The 26,505-nt window shown below is 55.0% G+C and overlaps 1 protein-coding gene across 2 annotated transcripts in view; it reads left to right on the top strand.

Moving 5' to 3' along the window:
* The first annotated feature begins 3,211 nt into the window (after window positions 1-3,211).
* Lrrc4b (leucine rich repeat containing 4B) overlaps window positions 3,212-26,505 on the top strand; it is a 33,596-nt gene continuing 10,302 nt past the window's right edge. The window contains exons 1-2 of one of the 2 annotated variants that reach the window (XM_021207071.2): window positions 3,212-3,275; window positions 19,139-19,476. In XM_021207071.2, the coding sequence (XP_021062730.1) occupies window positions 19,174-19,476 (303 nt within the window). In that variant the 5' untranslated portion in view covers window positions 3,212-3,275; window positions 19,139-19,173. Of the gene's footprint in view, window positions 3,276-16,286; window positions 16,843-19,138; window positions 19,477-26,505 lie in introns of those variants that run through there. The other variant, XM_021207062.2, reaches the window with a different exon arrangement.

Genomic DNA, 26,505 nt, shown 5'->3' on the forward strand with positions numbered 1-26,505 from the left:
GGGGGTCAGGATACTCTGGGGGCTGATGTTGGGAGATTTCAATGGGTGTTGGGAGGGAGGTTTAATGTGGGGGGTCAGGATACTCTGGGGGCTAATGTTGGGGGATTTCAGTGGGTGCTGGGAAGGAGGTTCAATGTGGGGGGTCAGGATACTCTGGGGGCTGATGCTGGGGGATTTCAGTGGGTGCTGGAGAGGCTTGGTGTTGGGGGTTTTCAATGCATCATGGGGTCCTGGCACTGGGGTTTTCCTTATTTTCTGAGAGGATGCCTGGAACTGAGGCAGGAGGCTGAAGCTAGTCACATGGCAGGGCCTGAGAAGCAGAGAACTGGGCCTTCAAAGTTCAACCCAATGACCCACTTCTGTAAGCCATCAAAATGGTGACACCCACTGCTGATCAAGGCGTGAGCCTGTGGGAGAGGGGCGCTTCTCAAACCCAAAAGCCATAGGCCCACCTAATACAGGTTCCTGCAGGGTCCAAAGCCATGTCAAGAACAGTGGTGAAGAGACGAGGCTGTGACTCAGTTAGCAGAGCATACGCACAGAATGCTCGCAACCCTAGGGTCCAGGCTCAGCCCAAGTCATGGTGACACGTGGCTGTCACACAGCATCTGTCTGGAAAGTGGAGGCTGAAAGATCAGACGTTCCAGGTCATCCTCCTCTACTCTGGAAGTTTGAGTCTAGCCTGGGCTACATGAGACCTTGTCTCGAGGTTGCCATGAATCAGGACGAGCCTTGGCTGAAGGTTAGGCCATGAGGGCAGAGCTGAGGTAGGACTGGGTGGCATGGAGGTTGGCATCGCAGTTGCTGCTCTTTGTTCTTCCTGCCTCTCCGTGTCTCCACTGCTTTCAGCCTTTCGGGCAGACCCCCTCCTCACCCCTGCCCCCCCATTGCTGTTATCTGATGGTCCCTTTCTGCCTGCTCCCAGTCCATCCTCAGTATCCAGGCCTGAATGCAAAGCCTTCTCTTCCAGGCCTGTGGGTCTCCTCAGCAGGCCCTTCCCCCAGTCTCTTCCTCCCTCCTGCTCTCTTACTCTCCTCATGGCGGTGCACCTTCTGGAACAGGTGCTTCAGTTACCCGCTGGAGGGCGAGCTTCCCAGGGTCAGGGGCTTGCCACTCCTCCTCTAGCACTTATAGTCACCCTCCTTCACCCAGAGCACAAGCCTGAGATTCCAGGAGAACCAAAAGCTTCCCTAGTCCTTCCTCCCTCCCTCCCTCCCTCCTTCCCTTCCTTAGGAACTCTGGCCTTGGGCCCCAGACCCTCTGATAGCTACTGGCTGGATGTGCAGGGATTGTAGACCTTCAGCCTCCACATTTCTGACAGCTGACCCTCAAGCGGAGAGCCCTGTTCCCCAGCCAACAGGCAAGGATCTGTGGGGCTGCCAGGGACCCTGATCTTCACCAAGTCTCTCATCCTGGCTCTGCCAGGCACCTAGTAGGCTCCTGTCCTGACTGGGCCCTCCTCTCTTTGGTTGTCCTCTGTGGCATTCAGTTCTGTATGTGCCTCAATGCCCACCCCAACTATTTCTAAGGTACCCACCGTGACCTCACCCCTCTGTGAGCTCTAGGTCACTCCCAAGCAGGTCCAGGCAAGTGTCTGCGTGGCCCCTTCCCTTCCAGGTCCGGGGCTGGCTGCTGCACTGCCTGTTTCTGCGCTAGGGCAAACCTCCTGTTCTCTTGGACTCTAAGGGTTCTAAGAACAAGGACCCAGGCCCCTAGAGAAAAGTGATCCTTATTCTTCACCTTTTCCCCCTATCCTAAGGCTTTTGTAGGGAAAGCGTCCACCTGCCTTTAATACTGGAGGAGCTTGGTGTGTCTGGTTGTAATGAAACCGCCTCCTCCCAGCCCTCCTGGGTTCCACCGTCCTGAGCCCCTTCCTCAGTGGCCAGACTTTGGGGGTGGGGAGTGAGCAGGTGAGAGCATCCACAGAGAAGTGGAGAAGGGGGGGCGGTGTCCTTGTGACCTCCCCAGGCTTCCTGCCCCACCCCCTCTTCTCTAGGCTGGCACCATCTTCACACCTCTCCACGTGTCCCAGCACCCTCTGCCTGCACCTGGGAAGGTGAGAGTGTAGGGGGCTGGGCCTCGCCTCTGCTCTGCACAGGCGTCTGGTCACTGACAGGTCCGGGGCCAGGGGTTCAGAGCCAGCACCCCTGATCATTCTCCTTTGTGGTTGCCAGGCCCAAGACAGGCTCCACTCCCAGCACGAGACTCCCTCCAAAGCCCTTCCTAGAATGGTGACTGGGGAGGAGTCTGGGTAACTGGCACTCCAGAAACACCAGGCAACGCTCCCCCTTGTCCTGAACTCCCAATGTCTCCCCAGCTCTCCTGCCTCCCCCAGGTCTCTCTGTACCACCCACCGGCAGGTCCTGCCTCAGTTCCCTCCCGGCATCCCCGCCCTGCCTCTTCCTTCTGGCTCCGCAGCAGCATTAACCCTCATCCTTCCTACTTCGGGCCAGCCCTCTCCCTATACTTCTTTGGCTTCCCTTCTCGTCTTGCCATCCCATTCCTTCCCGGCCTCCCTGCCCCCAACCGCCGTGTGTCTCCTCCACTGCTGGCCAGCTTTCCTCCCTCCCTCTTTCCCACCTTCCCCGCAGTGCCCATCAGGTCACCGTCATCCCATCCATTCCATGGAGGTCTCAGAGTTCTCCAAGTTCGAGCCCCGTTCCCCTCCTCCCTCCCTCACAACGCCGCTTACACTTCCTCTTCTATAACCCCTTCTCTCCTCCACTCCCCTTTCTCTCCCTTCTCCCTCCTCCTTCCCTCTCCTTCTCCCTCCCTTCCTCCTTTGCTCCCTTCCCCCTTGGCTCTGGCTCCCCTTCCCTCCAACCTCCCTTTCCCCTCTCCCTCCCCGTGCCCCCTCCCCCTTCCTCGCCGCCTCTCCTGCCCTCCCTCCCCAGCTTCCCCGGCCACTCTCCCCTCAGCGCCCTCCCTCCTCCTCCTCCTCCTCCTCCCTCCTCCTCCTCCTCCTCCTCACGCTCCCCACCAGCATCAGTATTCCGCTCGCGTCCGCGGGACTCTCGGCTGCTCTCGGCGGCTGCCGCACCGTCCGAGCGGGGGCCGGGCCGGGCCGGGGCCTGGGGGGGTGGGTGGGGGGAGCGGCGGGGCCGCGGCGGAGGCGGGCGGCGGCCAGGCTGGCAGGCGGCGAGCGCGGTGCGCGGGCGGGCGGCGGGCCGGGCGGGGGCGGAGCCGCGACCCCGAGGACGCCCCCGGCCCAGGCCCCGCGCCCCGAGCGGACCCCGCGGGGCATGCCGCCCCTCGCCGGGAGCCCGGAGCCCGCGGTGAGTCGGAGCGCGGAGCGCGCGGGGACGGGGCAGGATGGGGCTGGGGCCAGGCTAGATGGGGACGCGGAACCAGGATGGGGCCGGACGGAATGGAGACGCAGAACCGGGATGCGGGCCGGGACCTGGACCGGCGCCCCCGGCGGGGCGACCGCAGCTGGCGGGCCGGCTGCGGACAGGGGCGGGAGTCCGCTCCCCCACGCCCTCCTCCCCGCCGCCGGGGGGCGTGCGGGCGATGGGGAGGGGGAGAGGCGGGCACGGGGTTTCCTTGGTGACCGCGCCTGGCAGGAGCGGTTGCCGTGGCAACCGGGGAGAACCGGGGAGTTTGGGAAGTGAACATGGGAAAGCCAAGAGGGGGTGACTGGAGAGGGAGGCAGCTTCAGATCCCACTCCCCAGCACCGATCCTCCTCCCTCTGGCCGCAGGTCCCGCCCCTCCTTCCGCCCAGGACCCCTTTTCTCTGGACCCGCATCAGGCCCGAGGGCTGCGGTCCTTGCACGTCTCCTTGGGACCCCTGCTTACTCGGTGCTCTTCGCGAGCGGACCTCCCCAGCCGCTGCCGGCCTCCCTCACACCTGTTCTCCCAAGGCCTCCTTACTGCACTTCTAATCCGAGCCATCTCTGACCCTCTCCCCGAGACGTCCCTCCGTCCTGCTTCCTAGACCTAGCTCGGGCCTGCGCTCTTCTAGGCCCCATTCTTCTCCTTGCCTTAAGCTCCTCACCTTGCTAGCTGGTACCCCTTTCTCCTCAACCCAGATCTTTTAGAGGTCCCAGTCTGTGATCCTTCTTTCCCCAAATATCTGTCTTCCTGTCTTCTCACCTAGAGTACTCGGATCCCACCCACCCCCAAAATCTCAGATCCTCCCCAGAACCCTCTGCCGTTCTCCTTTCTCCTAGCTGTCAAGCCTGTGCCAGAAGCTCAGGCTCTGTCCAGGGTCCCTCCCAGGTCTCCACTGTCAGCTTCTTCAGACTCCACCTCTTGGGCCAGGAGACCAGCCAGTCTCTCCGCTAGATTCTGAGTCCCCCGATGTTCTTGAGAACCATTTCCTCTCTGGGCACTCCCACCTCTTCTGGCCCTTCCTTACCCTGCAGCCTCGGGTGACTTTCCCCTGGCTGAGGAATTCTCCCGGGGAGCACCCCAGCTGGGCAGCGGGGGAGCCTGGGGTGCCTCTCGCCCCTTCCCCAGCTGGGAGCTGCAGCCGCGCCTCCCTCCGCATCACCCATTGCTATGCGCCTCACATCGCGAGTCCAGCCGCGCAGACAGGAACTCTCAGCTCCAGTGGCAGCTGGTAGTAGCCGAGTAAGCTTCCCTCTTGGTCCAGGCAGCTCTCCTCCCTGTTCCTCTCCCAGGACCATGGACAGTCTCAACCTCTCTCTTTTGGAGCATCTTCTGCCTGCACTTTGCGGGTTCCTCCTCCCCTTCCGACCTGCTTCCTTTTCCCTGGGCCTTCTCTGATTCCTTCTGGTCCTCCACCTCCTGATTATTCAAATGCACACAGAAGAAGAGGAAAGCCAAAGAGAAGCTCTGCGGGAGGCTGTTGGGAGACACTCAAAAAGGGAGTCCAGAGAGAGAAATGGCTTTCCATACAGACACACACAAGGGTTTATGGCACGGAAACACACACACACACACACACACACACACGGAGGGAAAAGTCCCACTGAGCCCACACAGAGACCCAGAGCCACAGACTCGGGGAGCCCGAGACCCACAAACCACTCTGCTAGAGCTGGAGAATATTCTGCCAGCCAGAAGCAGAGAGGATTCCAAATCAACCCAGAGGAAAATGGAGTGTGCAAGTAACACACACACACACACACACACACACACACACACCATGGAAGAAGTCCCCACACTTAGAATCAATCCTGTGCTTGCAGAGACCTGGAGGGAAGGACAAAGGCAGAAACCCTAGTGCGCACATGCGCCCCTCAGAGACAGAGTGAGGCTCTGAAGCTGCCCCTGCCTTTACTGTAGAAGTGTGTAATCCCCCCCCCCCGCTGTCCACACTGTTGCTGTGGGCTATGGCTGAAGGGAGTGTGCTAGAGGGCTCCCAGGGCTGCCCCTCATACCCCTAAGAGCACCACCAAGATCTGTCACCCCAGAGGACAGCTAAACCTTAGGCATCGAGGGTCCCTGATAGCTGGCAGCTGTGCAGAGCTCAGGCACACAGAGTCGGGGGGGCCCACGTGGAAGCTGCTCTCTGCAGCAGAGGATGCTCTGCTTGGCCTCTTGCATAGATAGCCTGGCTCAGGCTTGGACTTTGGCTTTCCTGCCAGGGCCCCCTGACCCCAGCTCAGCATCCACTCCCCAGTGCCTACCCCATCTTCTCTACCAGGGCTTCTGTGGCAAGGTGTCACCTTGCCTCCACCTATCTGCTTTTCCCAGGGTCTGACTGGTCATCCTCAGTCTGGGATTGCCCTGGATTCCTGTCAGTCTTCTCTAGTGACAGCACTGGGAGACCCACACCCCATTTCTACTCCCTTTCCTGGGTCTCCCCTATCCCTGACTGGTTCCTGAGGCCTGTGGTTCCCTGTATTTGGCCAGGAGGATGGCGCACCTAGGATCCCAGCGTTCATTAGTCTATGGCAACCCAGGCAGGGCTACACAGTGAGAACCTGCCCCTCCCCCAACAACAGGTGTCCACAGAGCAAGAAAGGGGCATGGTGGGGCAGGGAGCAAACAACAGGAAAATGCAGTCACCTCCCACAGCACCTGTGCCAATGGCAGAAAGAGTCCCCTAACTGAAGAAGAGCCCACATACAGATACCCAAGGTTGGAGTCTACCTGGAACCCTGCAAGAAGCCACTGTGTCATGCATGACTTGTCTTCCTCTACTGACCATCGCTAGGGCCCCATCTGCATAGCCAACTGTCTCATTGTCTGTGTCTGCTCGCAGCCAGTGGTGTGTTCTAGGAGCTTAGAGGGCAACTGTGCCTTTGGGTAGGATTGGAGGACAGGAGCCTTGGGGACACTAAAAAATGATCACTTGGTTTCAACTCCAGGTCAGGGGGCAGATGTTGGCCCCTTGGTGGAGTGACGGTGACCAGCCGATAGTAGATCACCCATGTTCTCCCTAGACCCCTGCAGGGAGCATAAGCTTGTCTCTAAGTTGCAAGATTTCCCTGCTTCATTCTGGGAAGAAACCTCTGTCTTCAGTCCCTGGTTGAGATGGTTTTGCCAGACAGAGGGTGGCAAGAGAGTAACTCCAGTGGCAGGATGCCCCTTGTTGCCTGGAAACCCACAGTAGGCTGTTGTCGTGGTATTCGGGGGAGGAGGGCCTGCAAAGGCCTAGAGATGGCCGGGGAGGGCCCTGCATTAGGGCGGGCAGGAGTCCATCCCAGAGGGTGCTGACTGTGAAGTTGTGGGGTTTGAGCAAGTTAAGATGAGCAAGAGCTGATGGGGAAAGAGGTGAGCCTCGGACCGGGGCAGGTCCCAGCATTGTAAGCTTGGTTCCAGAGCCCTTGTCTAGTCTCTCCGAGGACAGAGGGAAGCTCTAGGGAAGGGTGAGGCACTGGGAGGCGGGACAGAAGAGAGCTGTCCTGGTCTTGCCTAGTGCAGTCATAGCAGCATTCGTGGGAGATCCAACCTACGAGCCAGCCTAAGTCAAGACTGCGTGGGGATTCCTTCCTGTCCTGTAGTAAGTCACCCTAGCAAGGAGGCACTGCCACCACGTCCAGACTGTCAGGAGAAACTGTGGCCCGTAGGTATGAAGTGCCCTGCCCAAGGTCAAGCATCGTATACAGAAGGCCCCAGCCACTCTGTAGACTGCCTTGCAGAGCAGGAGCCTCTGCTGTACACAGCACAACTGAGGCCTAGCGTTGGGAAAGTAACTAGGATGTTAAAGGTGCGTGGCCATTTGGACATCTAAAAGAACATCAAGCGTCTCAGCCTGTCCTCCCAACACAGACTTGTCCTCTCAGCTTCTGGGGAGGCAGAGGCCGGCCTGGCTATGTCAGAGAAACCCTGTCTCAAAAAACAAAACAACAACGACAGTGATTAAGAGCACTTCTTGTGGTTGCAAAGGACCTAGGTTCAATTCCCAGCCCCCGCATGGAGGTTTACTGTCTCTTTGGGCGCCGAGCTCAGACACACATGTGAGCAAACCATCCGTATACATAAAACAGTAAAAGTAAATCTTAAAAAACAAAACAAAACAAAACGGGACTGTAGCATGGTTCAGAGGTAGATCTGCTGCCTAGAATCCTCCAGTGAGGGGCTGGGATGTGGCTCAGTAGTACACCCCCTGTCTAGAATCCTCCCATAAGGCACTAGGGGTGTGGCACAGGGGTAAATCTGCTGACTAGGGTCTTTCAGGGAGGAGCTGGGGGCGTGGCTCAGTGGGAGGGCCTCTGTCTAGAATCCTCCAATAAGACACTAGGGGCGTGGCTCAGAGGTAGATCTGCTGACTAGAGTCTCCCAGGGAGGGGCTGGGGGTGTGGCTCAGAGGTAGAGTTTTGCCTAGAGTCTCCCAGTTGGGTCATGACTCAACAGTAGAATTCCCATCTAGAATTTACCAGTGAAAGAAGCTGGGGCAAGGCTTAGTGGTAAAACGCTCGCCTATAGGCAAGAAGCCCTGGGTCCATCCAATCCTTAGTACTTTATATTTTTTAAGATTTATGTGTGTCTGTTCTGCCAGCATATATGTTACGGTACCACATGCATATCTGGTGCCTGAGGAGCTAGAAAAGAGCACTGGATCTCTGGAACTGATTTATAGACGTTTGGGAGCCGCCTGTGAGTACTGGAAACTGTACAGGGTCCAGTACAAGGGCGGCAAGTACTCTTAACCGCTGAACCCATCTCTCCAGCTCTCCTTAGGACTTTACAATGTTTTAAATGATTACGAGTATTGGGTTACTGGGGGGGGGGGTGCGCGCGCGTGGAGGTCGGAAGACAGCTGGTATGTACCTTTTCTCTCTTTCCCCCACGTGGGTTTCAGGATGGAACTCGGTTCCTCAGGTTTGGTAACAGATGCCCTCCCTCACCTGCTAAGCCACCTCACCAGCCCCACGTCACAGCACTTAAAACAAGAAAGCATTTCATAACGTGGGACTCTCTGTCTCTCAGGCTTGCTCATGCCCAGAAGCCCCAGGAGGACTCTGGCTTTGACAATAAGTGTATTGGGAGTCTGTTCGTGGGAAGGAGACCTGGACTGTGGCCCTAGGGGATCCACTCTCATATGAACATCTCTGACCAAGTCAGAAGTGATGGAGTTCTTTATGGGGTAGAGGCTGAGTCATGGAACAGGAGAAAGCTTATACTTCTGCTCCAGCAAGAATAAATTGTCACTTTTTCCAAGAGTCTGAGACAAGAAGGTTGTCATGAGTTTGAGGTCAGCCTGGGCCATCTTTTCTCAAAAAAAAAAAAAAAAAAATCTAAATAAAGAAATAGATTTGAGTTGTACATTCAAATGTAGCAGTCACTGGGGGTCCTTACTGTGCCTGTCTTCCTTTGTGTTATCTTTGTAGACTGGGGTAGGGGTGGTCATTGAAGAGCTAGAGAGGAAGCGCGGGCTCCATCAGGCTCCCATAGTCCCCCCCAGTCTGGGAGATGGAGAAGGGTAGTTTCTTACAGAAAGATTTTATCAGAGCTCATGGAAGAAGTGGGATGTTCCCCCACGAACAGGTAAGGCTTTGGCAATCTCTTTCCAAGGCCGCATGGTTAAGTTCATGGTTGGCAGGTTAAGCTCAAACACAGCCGACACTAAGCCACTGCCTTCTGTTGCCCTGGACAAGGTGAGGCAGAGGGTTCGCTCTTCCTAGCATGGACAGAGGAAGGCACAGAACCTCTGGCTGCCACACAGAACCCCCATCCTCTGAGCCTGCTCACAGAGGAGCCCCGGGGCAGCATGGATGCTCGTGCGTGTCTGGGCAAGTCTGTTGTCTCCCATGACTTTAGGATTTTCACTGCCTTCACTTTGGCCTTTGGTTTTGAGACAAGGTTTCAAACGTAGCTCGAGTTTGCCTCGAACTCACAGCAGTCCTTCTGCCTGTCTACCAAACGCCGAGGTGCTACGTATGAGACATGGCACTCAGCTGCTCGAACACCCTTTGTTTCCCAGAAACAGACACAGAACCTTCTCCAGAGGGTGTCCAGGACCACCTGCCCAAGCTTCAGTAAACACCATTTCCATGCCCTCTATTGCCAGATTCCAGTGTAAGTGTTTCCTGGCTATCACAAGGAATAGGGGTCTGGAAGCCCTGGTTGTCCATTAGGACCGCATTAACCTCAGGTCTCAGAATACTATTCTGTGAAATGGGCTGTCGTGGCTCTGCCACACTGGTTTCTGGTAGGACTAGATCTCCCCCCCACAAGAGCCCTGTAGGAGATAATGTCCTACCATGCTATGGGAACTGAAGCAGGGGCGGCTCCAGCCAGGGCTGGGGTTGACCACGCCAAGCCACATTTCCTAGTACCACTTGTGGCCACTGACATTTAAATCCTTGTCAAGTGAATGGCCCACAGAAGGCTGAGGCAGAAGAGTTTTAGGTTGAAGCCTGTAGTCACAGCTGCCAGCTGGGGAGGGCTCAGTGGCCAGCGGTGGTTGGTGGCCCCCGGGTTCCATCATGTAGTCAGGACATTTCTCCAGAACTCTATTGGGCAGGGCTATGTTAGAGTTTCATAGTTGCCCCGTCCTGTAGCTGGTGGGTCCCTGCTGTGCCGCTGTGTCCCACCCTTAACCTCCAGTTCTCTGTTACATAACACTGCTGGTTCGTGCCCATTGCTCCATGGGGGCAGCAGGGAATGCCAGCCAAGACAGATTGATGGCAGCACAGGACAAGAGCCTATCACTTTTTTTTTTTTCCTTATTGCTATTCTTTTGAGACAGCAACCCAGGATGGCTTTACACTCCCTGTGCAGCCCAGGATGACCTTGACCTCCTGATCCTTCTGCCTCTACTTCCCGAGTGCTGGGACAAGAGTCATGTGTCGCACGCCTGGTTTATTCAGTGCTAGGGATGGAACAGAGCACTGGGTGAATACCAGGTGAGCTCTCTACCAATGGAGCCACACTCCCAGCCTGTGTGTTCCTTTCTTATTTAGAGGGGGTCGAGACAGGATCCTGCTGTACAACCCAGATTGGCCTGGAACTCAGAGCAGTCCTCCTGCCTCCACCCCCTAAGGGCCAAAGTCACAGGCTTGAACCATCAAACTTCATCCTCCATCTCAGAGTCTCCTGCCCTCTGCTGGGCTGTGTGTACCCACGGCCTGGCAGGGCAGCAAAGGCTGGGCTATGCACTTAGGGCCTGTCTCTGACTTCACCCAGATGCCTGCCCTGTGCTTCTCCCTTCATGGCTTTCAGGGCAATAAAGGAGCAGGGTCCTCCTCTGCCTCTGGGTTTGATGGTTTTGCCCGTTTGTTTCTTTTCATTCTTCCTGCTTCCTGTCACCTCTGCTCCTGCCACAACCTCTGCACCCCCAGCCTCCACCCCCCAGCCTCCATCCCCCAAGCCTCTACCCTTCCAGCCTCCAACCCTCCAGCCTCCATCCCCCTAGACTCCACTCCCCAGTCCTCCACCCCCAGCCTCCACCCCCCTAGACTCCACTCCCCCATCTTCCATCCCCAGACTCCACCCCCCAGACTCCACCCCCCTAGACTCCACTCCCCCAGCCTCCAGCCCCCAACCTCCATCCCCCTAGACTCCACTTTCCCCATCCTCCACCCCTCCAGACTCCACCCCCCAGCCTCCATCCCCCCAGACTCCACCCCCCCAAGCCTCCACCCCTCCAGACACCATCCCTCCAGCCTCTACTCCCTCCCCCAGCCTCCACCCCCACCCCCAGACTCTACTCTGGCTTCTCCACTCCAGGCAGAAGAGATGGGTTTTTGGCTCCCATGGCTCAATTACCCTGTCCCTGACTGCTCCCAATAGCCTGCTGCTAGAGGAGACCCCTCCTGCACACTTGTGACCCCACCTTGGCTCACACTCATGTGTCCTACGGCCTGCTGTTACTCAGTAGTGTATGCCCAGCTGCCAGCATGAGAGCAGAGGTTGGGACTGTGAGCCTGCATTTGGGGACCTGATCCCTGTCACCTTCTAGTGGGAGACAGACAGCTGAGAGGCCGGGAAGTGGTGACATAGAGGTTTGGTGACCAGAACAGAGACCAGATTTGGGAGGAGATGCATAGACCAAGAAGGAGAGAAGCCAAACCCATCCCTAGGAATGTCCTGAGAGGCCACCACTGTGTGCCACAGACACTGGCTGTGCTGGGGGACACCTGAGTAGCCCTGGGCACTCAGGACGCTGCTCTGCCCTTTTCTCAAGGCTCCTCTGCTCGCAGGTGAGAGGACACCAATATTGGGGTTATGTGTTCACTCTTATTCTGAAAGCCCTGGGGACATGCACAGTCAGAGGGACGCCTCTGCACTTATTTCCTTCCACCAGGCGCCTACACCACCTGCCTGCCTCTCCCAGCCTTGCTTATTACTGCTGTCCAGGAAGAAGGAAGTCCTCAGCTGTGGAGCTGTGGAGCTGTGGAGCTGTGGAGCCTCTCCTCTGCCCAGAGTTGTGGAAGTCCTGCTTTAGCTCTGACTGCCACCCCTCTCACTTCCTACTGTGCAGCAGGCAGTTCCCTCTTTTGTCCTCACCTGATGAACTTGCTCAGGCACAGGAGTGTGACCAACAAGAATGCTTTCTGCCTCCCATTTCTCCTCACCCCACCTCCCCTGGGTCCCCGAGTTTCCGATCTGCCATCTGCCTGAATCCTCTCAGGCACTGTGCCCAAGATGTATCTATCCCTGAGCCCAGCTGGGTGAGCATCGGTGTCAGAGGGCTTAGCATCTTGCTTGAGCACCTGGACCCTGGGGGTCTCTGTCCTCTGTCCTCACTGTGCCCACTCCAGCCCGCTCAGCTGCCTGGCTTCTCCATTCCTCCGGCTCTGCACATTCAAGGCCTGGCCAAGGCCTCGGCCCTAGGCAGTCCTGCCTGGCCACAGTCAGTGTGTCTCCGATTCCTCTGTGTCAGTATCTGAACCCGGGAGTGGGGCCTTGGCTGAGCCTTCCAGGGACCTGGGGAGTGTTCTGTGTTGGGTCTCCTGGGGCTAGGACAGAGGGACAGGGCTGTAGCTGACTACTGGTTGGCTACTTGGCCAGCTATCCCACAATGACCTCTGTGGGACTTATCACTGTGGTCCCTGGAGTCCCATGAATGACTCCTGGAGGCTATGAGAGAGAGAGAGTGTGTGTGTGTGTGTGTGTGTGTGTGTGTGTGTGTGTGTGTGTGTCCTGTGGATTTCGATTTTAGTTTTGTTTTGGTTTCTGGTTTTTCTTTTTTAAAGTTATTTATTGTTTTGTGTGCGCGTGTGCATGTGGTCAGAGGACAACTTGTAGGATCTCTTCTCTCCCCACATCAAACTCAGAGCCTCTGGCTTGGCTGCAGGCACTTTACCCACTAAGCCAGCTCATCCACCCTGTTTTTCAGCAGGGTCTCTCACTGGCCCAGAGCTCACCTATTTGGCTGGGCTGACTAGCTGGCAAGCCCAGGGATTCTGTTTCCTTCTTTCTACCTCCAAGTCTAGCTTGCCTACATTGCTTCTGGTGGCTGAACTCAAGCAAGCATTTTACCCAAGGAGCACTCATCCCAGATAGATAGATAGATAGATAGATAGATAGATAGATAGATAGATAGATAGATAGATAGATAGGGACTGGAGAGATGGCTCAGTGGTTAAGAGCACTGACTGCTCTTGCAGAGGTCCTGAGTTCAATTCCAGCAACCACATGGTGGCTCACAACCATCTGTAATGAGAACCGATGTCCTCTTCTGATGTGTCTGATGACAGCTACAGTGTACTCATATACATAAGATAAATAAATCTTTTTTAAAAAGATAGATAGAAGCTGGGCGTGGTGGCGCATGCCTTTAATCCCAGCACTCGGGAGGCAGAGGCAGGTGGGTTTCTGAGTTCAAGGCCAGCCTAGTCTACAGAGTGAGTTCCAGGACTGCCAGGGCTATACAGAGAAACCCTGCCTCGAAAAACAACAACAACAACAACAAAAATAGATAGATAGATAGATAGATAGATAGATAGATAGATAGATAGATAGACAGATAGATAGATAGATAGATGTGTATGTATGTATGTATTGGTACTTGCAATGAACCTTGGGCTTTTTTTGCAGATTAGGCAAGAACTCTACTACACCCCCAACCTCTCACTGGGGATTTAGACGCATGCATTACTGCTGAGCTACACCCCCAACCCACTTTTTCTTTAGAGACAAAATCTCATTAAGTTGGCTGCCCAGGCTGGCCTTGAACTTGCCATCCTCCTACTTAGCCTCTGCATAGCAGGGAAAACATGTCTGAGGCTCTACGCCTATCCTCTTTCTTAACTCTATATTGGACCTTGAGCCAGTGTCTAAACCTGTCTGTGAAATGGGGAGTGCCAGCGGTTCTTAGAGGGCTGCTGCTCAGAGAACAGCCTTTTCCTCAGGAACCACTGCATAAGGGTGTGGTATCCATGCTGGCAATGTAGTCACAGCTGTGTGCTGTGAGCCTGCTCCAATGCAACCCGAGCCTGGAACTAGTTAGTGCAGGTGCACACTCAGAAAGAGCAGCTAGCCCACTCTCTGCACCAGTTTGGCCAGTGTGTAGCTCCATGAGCAGGTTCTGGTTCCAAGCAAAGATGAGACCCCCCCTAGTGACAGGTTAGTTAGAGGGGCACCTTGAAGTGCACTGGGATCTAGCCAGTCAGATGGTCCTGTGGCAAAGAGGGAGGGAGGAGGAGGACGTGAGACACAGGTGTCCAGTGAAAGGCGGTGACCTCCTAGGGTGGAGACCTCAGGCGAAGGGATGTCCCAGACTTGGCCAGCTCTTAGAGTGTGCCCGGACTGGGTGCCAGTGCATCTGTGACAAGAAGCAGAGATGGAACCTAACAGCCACGGTGTGAGGCCAGGCATCCATAAGTGTGTCCATCCCTCCCCTCACCTGGCATTCCCTGAGCCTACCAGGTTCTGTCACAGGTTTCAACACCAGACAGAGACCAAAGCCGATGAGACCCCACTCTTGAGGAAAGTGCATCCCAGTAGATGTGGTCTGAGAGGTTAGGAGCCAGTAACCAGAGGGAGAGAGAAAATTCACCAGGCATCATTCAGTGAGAGAGCAGTGTCAGAGGGATACAGGCAGAGCTAAGAACAACTGCAAAGCCTCGCCCCTCAGCCCCAGGCTGGTGCTCCACCCTCCTAGGAGGGAGGTCAGAGCAGAGGCCCACTGAGGAGTGAGGTTTTTAACCTTTATCTGTGTGATTCAGAAGTTGCTGGAGGGCCCTGAGCAGCAAAGGAGGGGATCTGGCTGGTCACTTGAGGGACCAGACACACTGTGTGGAACAGAGTCCAGGCAGGAGAGAAGTGATGGCCAGGTCAGGAGCTAGCTGAGCATGAGCTGAGTGGTCCTGGTGTTGAGATGAGACAGGGCAGCCTGTGTTCTGAGCACTTATTCTCCCAACCTCCAGCCACTATGGCAGGCAGCCACACTCACTGTCTCCCTGTACTACCCTCCTCACAGTGAAGGACACCAGAACTCAGAAACTGAGGCCAGATGGCAAGAAGGCAGATTCGGAAATCCAGCTCAGACCCTTCCCAGAGCTCTAACTAGCACTAACTTGCATTTGTGGGCCATGGTATGCTGAGCCTCATACCCATTTGTAAGCACTTGGCATATGCTTCAGTGCCTGGCACATAGTGGGGGCTTCATAAATAGGTTTTAGGTAGAGTAAGTAGAAAAGGGAGGGGTGACAGTTGGGCAGAGATAAAGAGGTAGAAGAATGGATGGATGGGGTGGATGGATGGGTGTGGATGGATGGATGGGGTGGATGGATGGATGGATGGGTGGATGGATGGATGGGTGGATGGATGGATGGATGGATGGGTGGATGGATGGGTGGATGGATGGGTGGATGGATGGATGGATACATAAAGGGATTGGTAGAGACATAAATGGATAAACAGATAAATCAATAAATGGATGGCTGATGGATGGATAAAGAATGGGGATATGGCTATAGGGATGGATGAATAGATATGTAGATAAGGGAATTTATGAATGGATGAATGGATGGACGGGTAGCAGAAGAGATGGATGCATGGATAAAGGGTTGCATGGACAAGGAAAGAAATAGGTGAATGGAAGGATAGATATATAGATAAGAGGATGGATAGATGAGTAGAGGGTGGATACATAGATGGACAGATGGATGGATGGATAGATGTTGGATGGAGGAGTGGGATGATAGGTGGATATATAGATGACTGTGTGGGTATATGGATAGATGAATGGCTGTTCAGACAGATGGAAGGAAGAATGGATAGATAAAGGGATACATGAAGTGAATAAGCAAAGTGTAGCTTCACAGCCTGTTCTGCAGAGGGCACCAGGAGGTGGGTATTAGTCTGTGGCTGGGGGGTGGGGTGGGGTGGCATCAGGGGTAGCTTTCTTTGTGGCAAGAATGAGTGCTGGCCCCAGCTAAAAGGTTGATGGTGACATGGGCCTAAGTTGACTGGCATAGGTTGACTGGGATACTGGAATGGGGTTGAATCAGTGGCTGCATGAGGTAGTGGGGGGACCTAGAACAGATGCAGGAGTGCCAGGATGGACCCTGAGGATGTAGGAGAGATGTCTTGGTCCAGCAGCATGGACTCCATGCCGCTCAGCCTGGTTCTGCAGCCGAGGCTGCTGTGTGTGTGTGTGTGTGTGTGTGTGTGTGTGTGTGTGTGTGTGTGTGCCATGAGGCTCTAGCTTGGCACAGTCCAAACCCCTCTCCCCTGGCAGCACAGCCGACAACCTTCCTCCCCCGCTTCCCCCGACCTTCCCTGACTGCCCAGAACCAACGGGTTAATTAGATAACGGAGCCTTTGATTAGCGGGGGAGGGGGAGGCCACCCCCTGGCCGAGCTAGCTGGGAGGGGGGAGTTGAGTGAGGGTGGAGGGAAGGAGGGAGGGAGTGCCCTCCCCGCTGGAAGGAGAGAAAGAAGGAGGGAGGGGGCGGGGAGGGAGCGAGCTGGGCTCTGCACTGCCGTGTGACTAGAAATTGTAATCGCAGAGAAAGGGAGCGAGGCAGAGCTGGGAGAGAGGCGACGAGGCAGGCCCCAGGACAGACAGGCAGACAGACAGACGGACAGTGGGAACCTGACTGAGCCAGGCTCCCAGCAATGACAGAGTGACAGGGACGGTGGAGGAGGAGGACAGACCGACAAGGGGTCTGGTGGTCCTCGGGAGGCAAGACAGAGTCGGGGAGCTGGGGAGAGGGGCAGAGGCTGTGTCTGTGAGTGAAGAGAAAGGAAGCTGGTGTTGGGGGGACTAAAGTGGGGAGGCACAGCACCACAGGAGGCAAGGGCTTGCTCGTGTGGTGGCCAAGAGAAGAAGGCCAGGCTCCCCTAGAGGGTGGGGAGGGCGACAGACGGGGGGGGGTGCAGGGAGACCCAAGAAGCCCCTGCGCCCCCCCCCTCAGCACCAGCTCAACGGGAAGCAGTAAGAAGCTGGGGTGGCAGGGCCCCGGGGCAACTGCAGGCATGTGGAGGGGGGGCCTGGGGCACAGAGAGAAGGCCATCGGAAGCCAAGCCGCCAGGGTGAGTGTCCCTCAGTGTGTGTGCTCTGGGAGCGGGGAGACAAGGACAAGGAGATGGTGGTGGCAGGAGAGGCGGGAGGGGAGGGAGGGAAGCTGCTACTGCAGAAGCCTCGACGGGGTGTGCACTGGCAGCCTTGGTGGGGGAGGAGACCCGGGCGCTGGCCTGGGGGATGGTGGGCTCGGTGAGCACAGCACCAGACCCTTGGCTGGTCGTTGCGAGTATCGGGAAGTGGGGATCGTGGAGCCGAGTGGACTGAGGAGAAAGCTCCCTGGCCACATGTGTGGGAACAAAGGCCCCGGGCCCCTGCCGAGGCAGGCCAATGAAGGCAGCGTCTGGTGGGCAGCCCCGAGGCAGGGGGGCTCTGTCTCTCTGTCTATCTCGCTCTCGGTCTCTGCTTTACTCCTCGTGCCTCCGCTTCTCTGACCCTGTCAGTCCCTGCTCCTGGGTCCATCTCTCCGTCTCTCTTTTTGTCTATTTCTCTGCTTCTGCCTCTCTGTCACGGTCTCTGTCTCTTGGCCTCTGTCTATCTCTGCGCCAGTTTTTGTGTTGTCTTTTTTCCCCCCCTTTTCTATCTTTGTCTCTGTTTCCGTGCCTCTCACCATCTCTGTCATTTCCTCTTGGTCTGTCTCTCTGTCTCTGTCTCTGTTTCTCTTTATCTCTGTCTCCAACTCTGTCTTCATTTCCAGCCCTGCCTTCACACATTTGCTCCAATACACAGCGGCGGCACACATATTTCTATCTGGGTTAAAATCTTGGAGGCTGCAGGAGAGAGAGAGAGAGAGAGAGAGAGAGAGAGAGAGAGAGAGAGAGAGCGCTCATGCGCACCTGCATGGGGGGCAAGCAGCCCTGTGTCCACGGATTAGAGAGGCCGTGTGTGAGGGTGTGTCTGTCTCTGCTGTTTGTGTGAGTGGGTGGGTGATCATGTTTATGGGGACCCCTTTCCCCCTGCTGCCCCCCCATTTCAGGGGACTCTATGTGTGTGAGCACTTAGGGGTGCCATGTGGTGGGACCACTGGGAGCCAGAGGGTAAGTCCTGAGGCCAAACCCCCTCTGCCACCCAGTGGGCCTTGACATGGCACAAAATCCAGCGGCTTCCGCCCTCCACAGGCAGGAGCGGCTGATGCATAGGAAGGGCGCCTGCTGTGCTGGCTGCAGTCACTGTCCTTCCTGCGCGCCATTTGGTTAGCCTGAGTCCCTCCCCCCTGGGACTCAGGAAAACAGGGGACAGGCTGGGGGGGGGCGTATAATGGCTCTGACTTCCTATGCCCCAGACACAGACATGGGGGTCCCTACTGCCCCATCCCCACTCCATCAGTTCCTCAGCCCTGTCCTGCGACAGCCAGCCACTGGCACAGGTCCCGCCACAGGCTGTGTTCCCTCGGAGCACCTGCAATCTTGAGGCACAGGGGCCACTGCTATAGTCTCCAACTGGGCCACCACAAGGTGGGGATGCCCCAACAGCCTCCCACCTCCTGCCAGAAACCCAGCTACCTCCGGTCCTCTCTCGATTACCTCTCCTCCAAGTCTAGGACAGGACAGGGCCTGAGTGAAGTGAGGGATGACCCCAGGGTGGGCAGGAGGGAATACGGAGATGGGCCTTCATGGCTGGTGCCCGTGCAGGGAGGGATGGGGGGATGGGACGCTGCCTCCCAGGGGACCTGCAACCCGCTTGGTGTGTGACGGGAGTTGATCAGTGTTGCTTTTCACCCGGCAGAGCCTTTGCCTCTCTGTCTGTCTGTCCCTCTATCTCTACATACTTACCTGTCTAACTGAACTCAATGCAATGACACAATTTAAATTTTTATTTATTTATTTATTATTTACAGTTCTAGGGGTGGAAACAAAGGCCTTGAGCATCCTGGGAATGTGCCCCACCACCCGGCCACATGTTGCCTTTTTAGTTTTGAAGGAGGTCTCACTTCATTGCCCAGGTTGGCTCCTGATGTACTTTCTCTAGCACAGGCCAGCCTGCAGCTCTCAATGTTCCTGCCTCGACATCTTGAGCAACTGAAAGGGCAGCCCTGTGGCCCCAGGCCTGGCAGGACCTAAGTTTGAATCAGGCTGACTTTACCATTTACTAACCAAGTGACCTTGGGCACAAATGTCCTCTCTCTTGCCTCATTTATCCTTTCTGCAGAATGGCCCAAGGGAGGATGGGGTCTGGCACAGGAAGGCCAGGTCCCTGTACCTTTGGTTCTGAGCAGGAGTCGGGACTTCTAGTGGAACTGAGCCTGATGAAGCCCAGGCAGCCTGAGTCCCTGTTGCTTACTGACCAACACCCTCTCTTCTCCCACAGCCCCCCAGCGTGCCCTCGGAGTATGAACATTGAGGATGGCGCAGGCCCACATCCGCGGCTCCCCGTGCCCCTTGCTGCCGCCTGGTAGGATGTCCTGGCCCCACGGGGCTCTCCTGCTCCTGTGGCTCTTCTCCCCACCCCTGAGGGCCGGTGGGGGCGGTGTGGCCGTGACCTCAGCCGCTGGAGGAGGCTCCCCGCCAGCCACCTCCTGCCCAGCCGCCTGCTCCTGCAGCAACCAGGCCAGCCGGGTGATCTGCACGCGGAGGGAGCTGGCCGAGGTGCCAGCCAGCATCCCTGTCAACACCCGCTACCTGAACCTGCAAGAGAACAGCATCCAGGTGAGCCCGCCTCCGTCGCTGGTTGGCCCGTGGGTCAAGGCACAAAGGGTACAAGCTTCTGCCTCCCTCCTCATCCCTCTCATCCTGGAGTTCCTGGTGTCTGCGACTGCTTCGCGTCCTTGCCCCGCCCACCTTTGCGATATATTTCCTTGTAGGCTGTGTATGTTTCCTGGGGTGCCTGTCACACCCCCACACCACAGTACAGGGTGCCTTGAGGTAGCCAGGAGAGGCCCTTCCACTTCACCATCGCTTGTGTTGGCCTGACATGGCATCTCCAGAGAGCCTCAATGCCTTCTTCTAGCAAGTGGGGGCTGGTTCCTTCCGGTCCTGGAGAACTGGCTGGGTGAATGATGGGGGCCAAGGGGTGCAGGGTTTAGGGTTGGTACTGGCAGAGCGGTCAGTGGAGGCTGCAGGCGACTTTAGCTGTCTTTTGGCTGGTGTGCAACCTTCCTGGTGGGGCTAGGGGCTGCGCTGGTGGCAGAGTGAGCTGCTGGGAGCCGCCTCCCACCTCTGCGCTGTGACATTTGGAACAGGTCTTTCTACAGCGGGGAGGCTGAGGTGGGGCCGTCCTAAAGCGCTGCAGATTGCTCAGCAGCGCCCCAGCCAGCGATCAGCTGTCTGCAGCCCCAGTGTCTGGGAGCACAGACATGGTGCTCACCCCCTGAGGATTTTGTTGTTGGTTGGTTCTTGGGTTTTGTTTTGCTTTTCTATCCATGTATCCATGTATGTATCTACCTATCTGAGACAGGACCAGCGACTCTCTTTGTATCCCTGGCTGGTTTGGAACTCTTTCCGTAGGCAGCTCAGGCTGCCCTTAAAAGCCTGCTCTGTAGTCCAGGTTGCTCCCAGCTTGCAGTGACACTCTTGCTCCGGTCTCCTGTGTGCAGGGATTACAGTTGTGAGCCACCGTATTGGCTGAAGGCCACTGTTTAAAAGACATGGAGTCAGTTCCAAGTCCTCGTGTAGACGGCCTTGTACCTGTTTCATACACGTGGGAGAGAGGAGGGCACCCTCACAGAAGGTTCCAGACCCCAGTCCCCAGCAGAGGGCTCGGTGGCCCCACATGGCTCTCTGGAGAGCCAGACTCTGAGAAGAATCAAAGCCTGGGATGTTGGGGGGAGGGACAGGCTCTTTCTGAGTGTCTGGGAAGCAAGGATAGGCAAACCAGAGGATCCGTGAGACCCAGTGCCGCCACTGCATCTGGCAATATCCATGACTTCTCCAGGCCCACCTCACCATTTCTGCCAGTCCATTTGAAGTCTGCCCCTCATCTCTCCAGCTGCAGCCTCAGCTGGGCTGCCCATGCCCCTCACTAGGGGCAGACTCTCTGCCACAAAATGGAGATCATCAAAGGATGAAAAAATAGCAGTAAAATAAGAGCACTGATCGGTCACCGCGTAGGGGGTCTGCATGCCACTGTGTAGGCTTCTGACCTCCCTAAAACTGAGGTCCAGAGCGGAGAGACCACTGGGCCTGGCCTCCATCAAGGGCCTGCCTTCCCGTGGGCAGGAGCTGCCTAAAGAGCAGGAGCTGCCCGAAGAGCGGGAAATGTAGCACCAGTGTGGAATGGCAGCGTGCACTTATAATCCCAGGAGATAACTGTGAGGGCCACCCTGGGCTACAGAGTGAGTTCCAGGCCAGCCTAGGCACAGAGAGACCATGTTTCAAATCCAACCAACAACCCAACACACAACAAAAGAAAAAAAAAAAAAAGAATGGTTTTAATTATCCATATTAAAAAAAAAAAATCAACACAGCCCACCACCCAGATATAAATAACTCCTGTTTACATTTGTTTTCATACCTTTCTGGGCTTATGTAAATGCATCTTTTAATTATTTATTATAGAATGAATACAGATTAATTTAGGAAAACTAGAAAATACACCTAGACAAGCATACAGAGACAAAAGCTACTCAGAGTCCCACAGGCTCAGATAGCTATGTCCTCAGACTCATGTCCTCAGAACGTGCTCAGGGTCCTATATGGAAGCAGAGGTGGACAGATGCCAGGTGTCTTCCACAGTTACTCTCCACCTTTTCTTTTGAAGCCGGCTCTCCCTGGGCACAGACCACTAGGCTTGCTGGCCAGCAAACCTCGTGGATCCTCCTGTCTTCCTTGCCAGCTCTGGGTGACAGATGTGCACCGCCATGCCTGGCTTTTCCCTTGGTGCTGGAGCTCAAAGGAACGCTGGTCTTCCTGCTCGTGCACCAAGCACTTTCCCATAGAGCCATGGTCTCCACCTGCTTTCTTTTCAGAAATGAGAACCGCAGTGTTCAGTGCTGTCCTGAGGCTGGGTTTTGGCACCTGGTGGTAGAGCCAGGAACGTTGTCGTCTTTCTCAGAGCCCTCACTGCTGGGTGTTTGTTTTTGCAGTATTTGGAGAGGGAATCCGGAGCCTCCAACATGTGCTCTACCACTGAGCCACAGCCTCCCCCACCCCCAAACACTAGGGAATTCTATCTAGGCAGGAGCTCTACTAGTGAGCCACACCCCCAGCCCCTCACTGGGGGATCCTAGGCAGCTGCTCTACCACTGAGCCACATCCCCAGCCCTCTGTCACTTTTTATTTTGAGTTAGGTTTCACTCAGTTGTACCCACTCTATAACCTAGGCACACTGTAAGCTTGTCATCCTCCTGCCTCTTGCCTACTTGAGGATCTGAGATGCCAGGCCTGTACCATTAGATTTGGCTTGGTTTAGGTTTTTTGAAATAGATTCTCACTGTGCATCTCAAGCTGGCCTTGAACTCCATCTCCAAAGTGCTGAGACTACATAGATGTATCGCATCACAGGCCTGGCTTCTAATGTGGTTCCATAGAAACGTAGTATTCATGTCATCAAGAAGAGACTAGTTAAAATGGCTGGATGCTCGCGCTCTGGGGTGCTGTGCACTTACTACAAGCTGCAGCAGAGGGTTGTGGGGCTGGGCTGTAAGGCTCCATCCAAGAGTACGTGCCTTGCTTGTGGTCCCAGCACGACGATAGCGATAGCTAGCACTAAAGAAAGACTGCTCACTTCTCGGTTGCCAGTGGAGGTATCCATGTCATGTCTTCCCATTGCTCCAGACTCAACCCTTGTGATTAGAAGTGGGCCTGCTGGGTTGGAGTTCAAGATCAGAGAAGCATTTGATCACTACTTGTGCCCTGTATGTACACATACACACTCAACATACCATCCTTAGAGACTACACACACACACACAAACACACACACAAAAGCATACCATCCTTAGAGACTACACACACACACACACACCATACCATCCTTAGAGACTACACACACACACACACACACACACACACACACACACCATACCATCCTTAGAGACTACATATGTGCACGCACACAGTCAACATACCATCCTCAGAGACTACACACACACACTCACTCACTCACTTAACATACCGCCCTCAGAGACTACACATATACACTCAGTCAATTCTTACAGACTACACACACACACACACACACACACACACACACACCATTGCCCGATTACTGTCTTGTCAACTGTCTCCATGACGACTCTTGCCCTGCCACCATCCTTCTGCATTCTCAGCACCCAGAGCGAAAGCAGTGAGCTGTAGGTCCTCAGCAGACATCTGAGAGCCTGCCCAGAGCTCTGCCCTCTGCTGAGCAGGGCCCCTGTCCCCACAGTGCCCTCTTGTGAGAACCTGCATGGCTGAGAGAGTCCCACCACGTGTTCCCACAGTGGCCTGACCCGGGAATGCCACGCAGGGGGTGAGGGCAGAGAGGACTGCACTGGGCACTCAGGACAATTGACAGGGTTCTCTATCATGTGACCGTCGTGGTTATGTGTGTAGGCTCAGGGGAGGCGTCTCTAACACAGGACAGGGACGGTAAGTGGTCCCTGTAGGCTGGGAGAGGAATCTTCCCACTTGATTTTATTTAGATTGATTGCTTAGTTTGTGGTGCTGAGGGTGGAGCCTAGAACATTTTATTTTTCTTAAATCTGCAGTTGCCACTGGTCCCCAGTTGTCCAAATGGCCCCAGGGTTACTCTGGTCTGGTGACAGGCCACCAGGTCCTGGAGAAGTTGGGGTGTGGAAAGCAGAGGGTAGATAGCCACCCTCTCCATCCTCCATTCTTTTCCAGGAGCTGCTGCACCTGGCTGGGCTCCTTACTGCAGCGCCCTTCCCCCTCCCATACCCCTCCTGCCCACAACCATCCTCAGACACTCATGGTGGTCTCTACCTTCCTGCTGCTGCTGCTGCTGCTGCTGCTGCTGCTGCTGCTGCTGCTGCTGCTGCTGCTGGTGGCCATAGTGGTGGTGGTGGTGATGGTGGTGTTGTGTGTGTGTGTGTGTGTGCTCGCACGCGTGCACATGCCTGTGGTCCCATCCTCTGTGTCATTCACTGGGAGCTGTCCACCTCATTTTTTGAGACAGGGACTCTCACAAGCCTAAAACTCACCGAATCAGCTATGCTGCTACCTAGCCAGTGCCTGTCTCTATTTCTCTGTGCCGGGATCACTATTGTGAGCCATACACCGAGTTCTTTATGTGAGTGCTGGGCATTGAACTTAGTCCCTGTGTGTGCATTCACTCTCCGCAGAAGCTCTCCCCAGGCCCGGCAGAGTGATCTCCATGGATGGCTCCTTCCAGGGAAAGCCTTAGGACCATGTGTGCATTTAACTTAGCAAAGTGCAGCTGCCTCCAGGGGCTCTATGCAGTCCTTCCACCATGACCACTGGAAGGAAACTGAAGGTTCAAAGACTTCCCATTGGAGGATGGCCTAACAGCCACCATCCCACATCTTGGAGTGAGTTGCCCCGTGCTCCCTCTGCATAGCTATGGCTAGGGAAGGAAGTTCCCCACACCCTCTCTGTGAATTCTGCATAGGTGTTTATAATGTGTCTCAAAGCAGATTGGGAGACACTTCGAAGTGCCCCATATATGACATCGAACTCTTAGTAAGGTGTGGAGCTAAAGGACTGACTCAGAAGGCTGAGGCAGGAGGATTGCCAGGAGTTTAAGGCCAATGTGGGTTACATAGTGAGATTCCATTTTAATCAATTGATCAATCAATTTTACCGAGCTTTCAAAAATAGGAGGAATTCCAAATGATTCCCTCGTGTCAATATTTTAAAGCTTCACCGGGAGGGAGTTTGGAGATGTGCTCCAGCTGTTAAGAGAACTTGCCACTCTTGCAGAGGGCCTGGGTTCAGTTGCCAGCATCCACACTTTAATGCCCGTTTCTGACCTCTGAGGGCACCAAACACACACACATGGTACAAATACACACATGCAAGCAAAATACACATATGCATAAAATATTTTGTTTTTTTTGAAAGGTCGTTCTTGCAGAAGACCCACATTCAGGTCTGAACACCCACACAGCGGCTCACAACCACATGGAACTCTAGCTCTGGGAGGATCTGACGTCCTCCTTTGGCCTTTGTGGGCACTGGACAGATGTGATATACATACATACATACATGTCAGCAAAACACCATGCATCTGATGATAAATCCTTTTCATTGTTTTTTATTTTTGTTTGTTGAGACAGGGTTTCTCTGTGTAGCCCTGACTGTCCTGCAACTCACTCTGTAGACCAGGCTGGCCTTGAACTCAGAGAGATCCACCTGCCTCTGCCTCTACCTCTGCCTCTGGAGTGCTGGGATTAAAGGCATGCACCACCACCACCCAGCTAGAAATAAATCTTTTAAAGAACCATTTCACAAGGAATGCACAAAAATACTACCCATGCTTCTCTCTCAAGGTGGCTCTTTGTAGGGATTTAGCTTCTCCGTGATGTCTTGTTTTCTGAATGTTTGCTCACTGAGAGCCTCCAATCTGCAATCAGGACAAGTAACCGGAAGTAGCAGATGCCAAGCCTGGTGTGGTGGCAGCGGCCTGGCTCCACAAATGCTCCGGAGGCTGGGGCAGGGGGACAGCATGGGAGACCCAGTAAAGCCACTTTTCAGAAGAAAATGTAAAAAGATGGCTGGGGTATAACTCGGTAGTACTGTGTCTACCTAGAACCCCCAGTGAGGGGCTGGGTGTGGCTAGAGGGTGGAGCCCCTGCTGTAGACAAGGGAGGCTGAGGCTGATGTCTGCAGCTGGATGGCGCCTCCTTCCCATGGGTCTGTGAGGAGCCTGGGAAAGGGCCACGCCTGCCTCCTTCGACTGAGCCGTGTGTGCTGGGCTAGGTTCCCTTCTCCTCCGTCCCCTTCCTTTTATTCTTTGAGGCAGGGCTTCATTTACCTCAGGCTGGCCCTGAACTCACTACATTGCAGAAGACAGGCTTGAAATCCTGATCCTTCTGTCTCTACCTCCTAAAGGCTGGGATGACAAAAAAGTGCCACCACGCCTAGTTTATATAGTGCGGGGGCTGGGAGGCAATGAACACTTCACCAACTGGTTTCCCAGCCCCGCCCCTGACATTCTTTAGTGTGTGTGTGTGTGTGTGTGTGTGTGTGTGTGTGTGTGTGTTATATGTGTGTGTGGAGTATATGTGTGTATATTTGTGGATTGTGTTGTGTGTGTTGTGTAGTGTGTGCTGTGTGTGTGTGGTATGTGTTGGGTGTCTGTGGTGTGTGGTGTGTTTGTGGTGTGTGTGAGTGTGTATGTGTATGGTATGTCTATGGTATGAGTATGTGGTATGTATATGTGTGTGTGATGTATGTGTATGTGTGTGATATATGTATGTGTAGTGTATGTGTGTATATGTATGGAGTGTGGTGTGTGTGTGGGGGATGTGGTATGTCTGTGGTATAAATGTGTGGTGTGTGTGTGAGTGTGTTGGTGTGTGTGTGAGTGTGTATGCAAGTGGTGTGGTCTGTGTGTGTTTTATGTATGTGTGCTGTATGTGTGTTTGTGGAGTGTGATATGTGTGTTGTGTGTAGGGTGTATGTGGTGTGGTTTATGTGTGTGGAGTGTATGTGTATATGTGTATGGAGTGTGATGTGTGTGTGGTGTATTGTGTGTGGTGTGTCTGTGGTATGAGTGTGTATGTGTGTGGTTTGTGTGTGGTACATGTGTGTATGTGTATGGTGTATGTGTCTGTGG

The sequence above is a fragment of the Mus pahari genome, chromosome 1, assembly GCF_900095145.1.
Source record: "Mus pahari chromosome 1, PAHARI_EIJ_v1.1, whole genome shotgun sequence".
Lineage (NCBI taxonomy): Eukaryota > Metazoa > Chordata > Mammalia > Rodentia > Muridae > Mus > Mus pahari.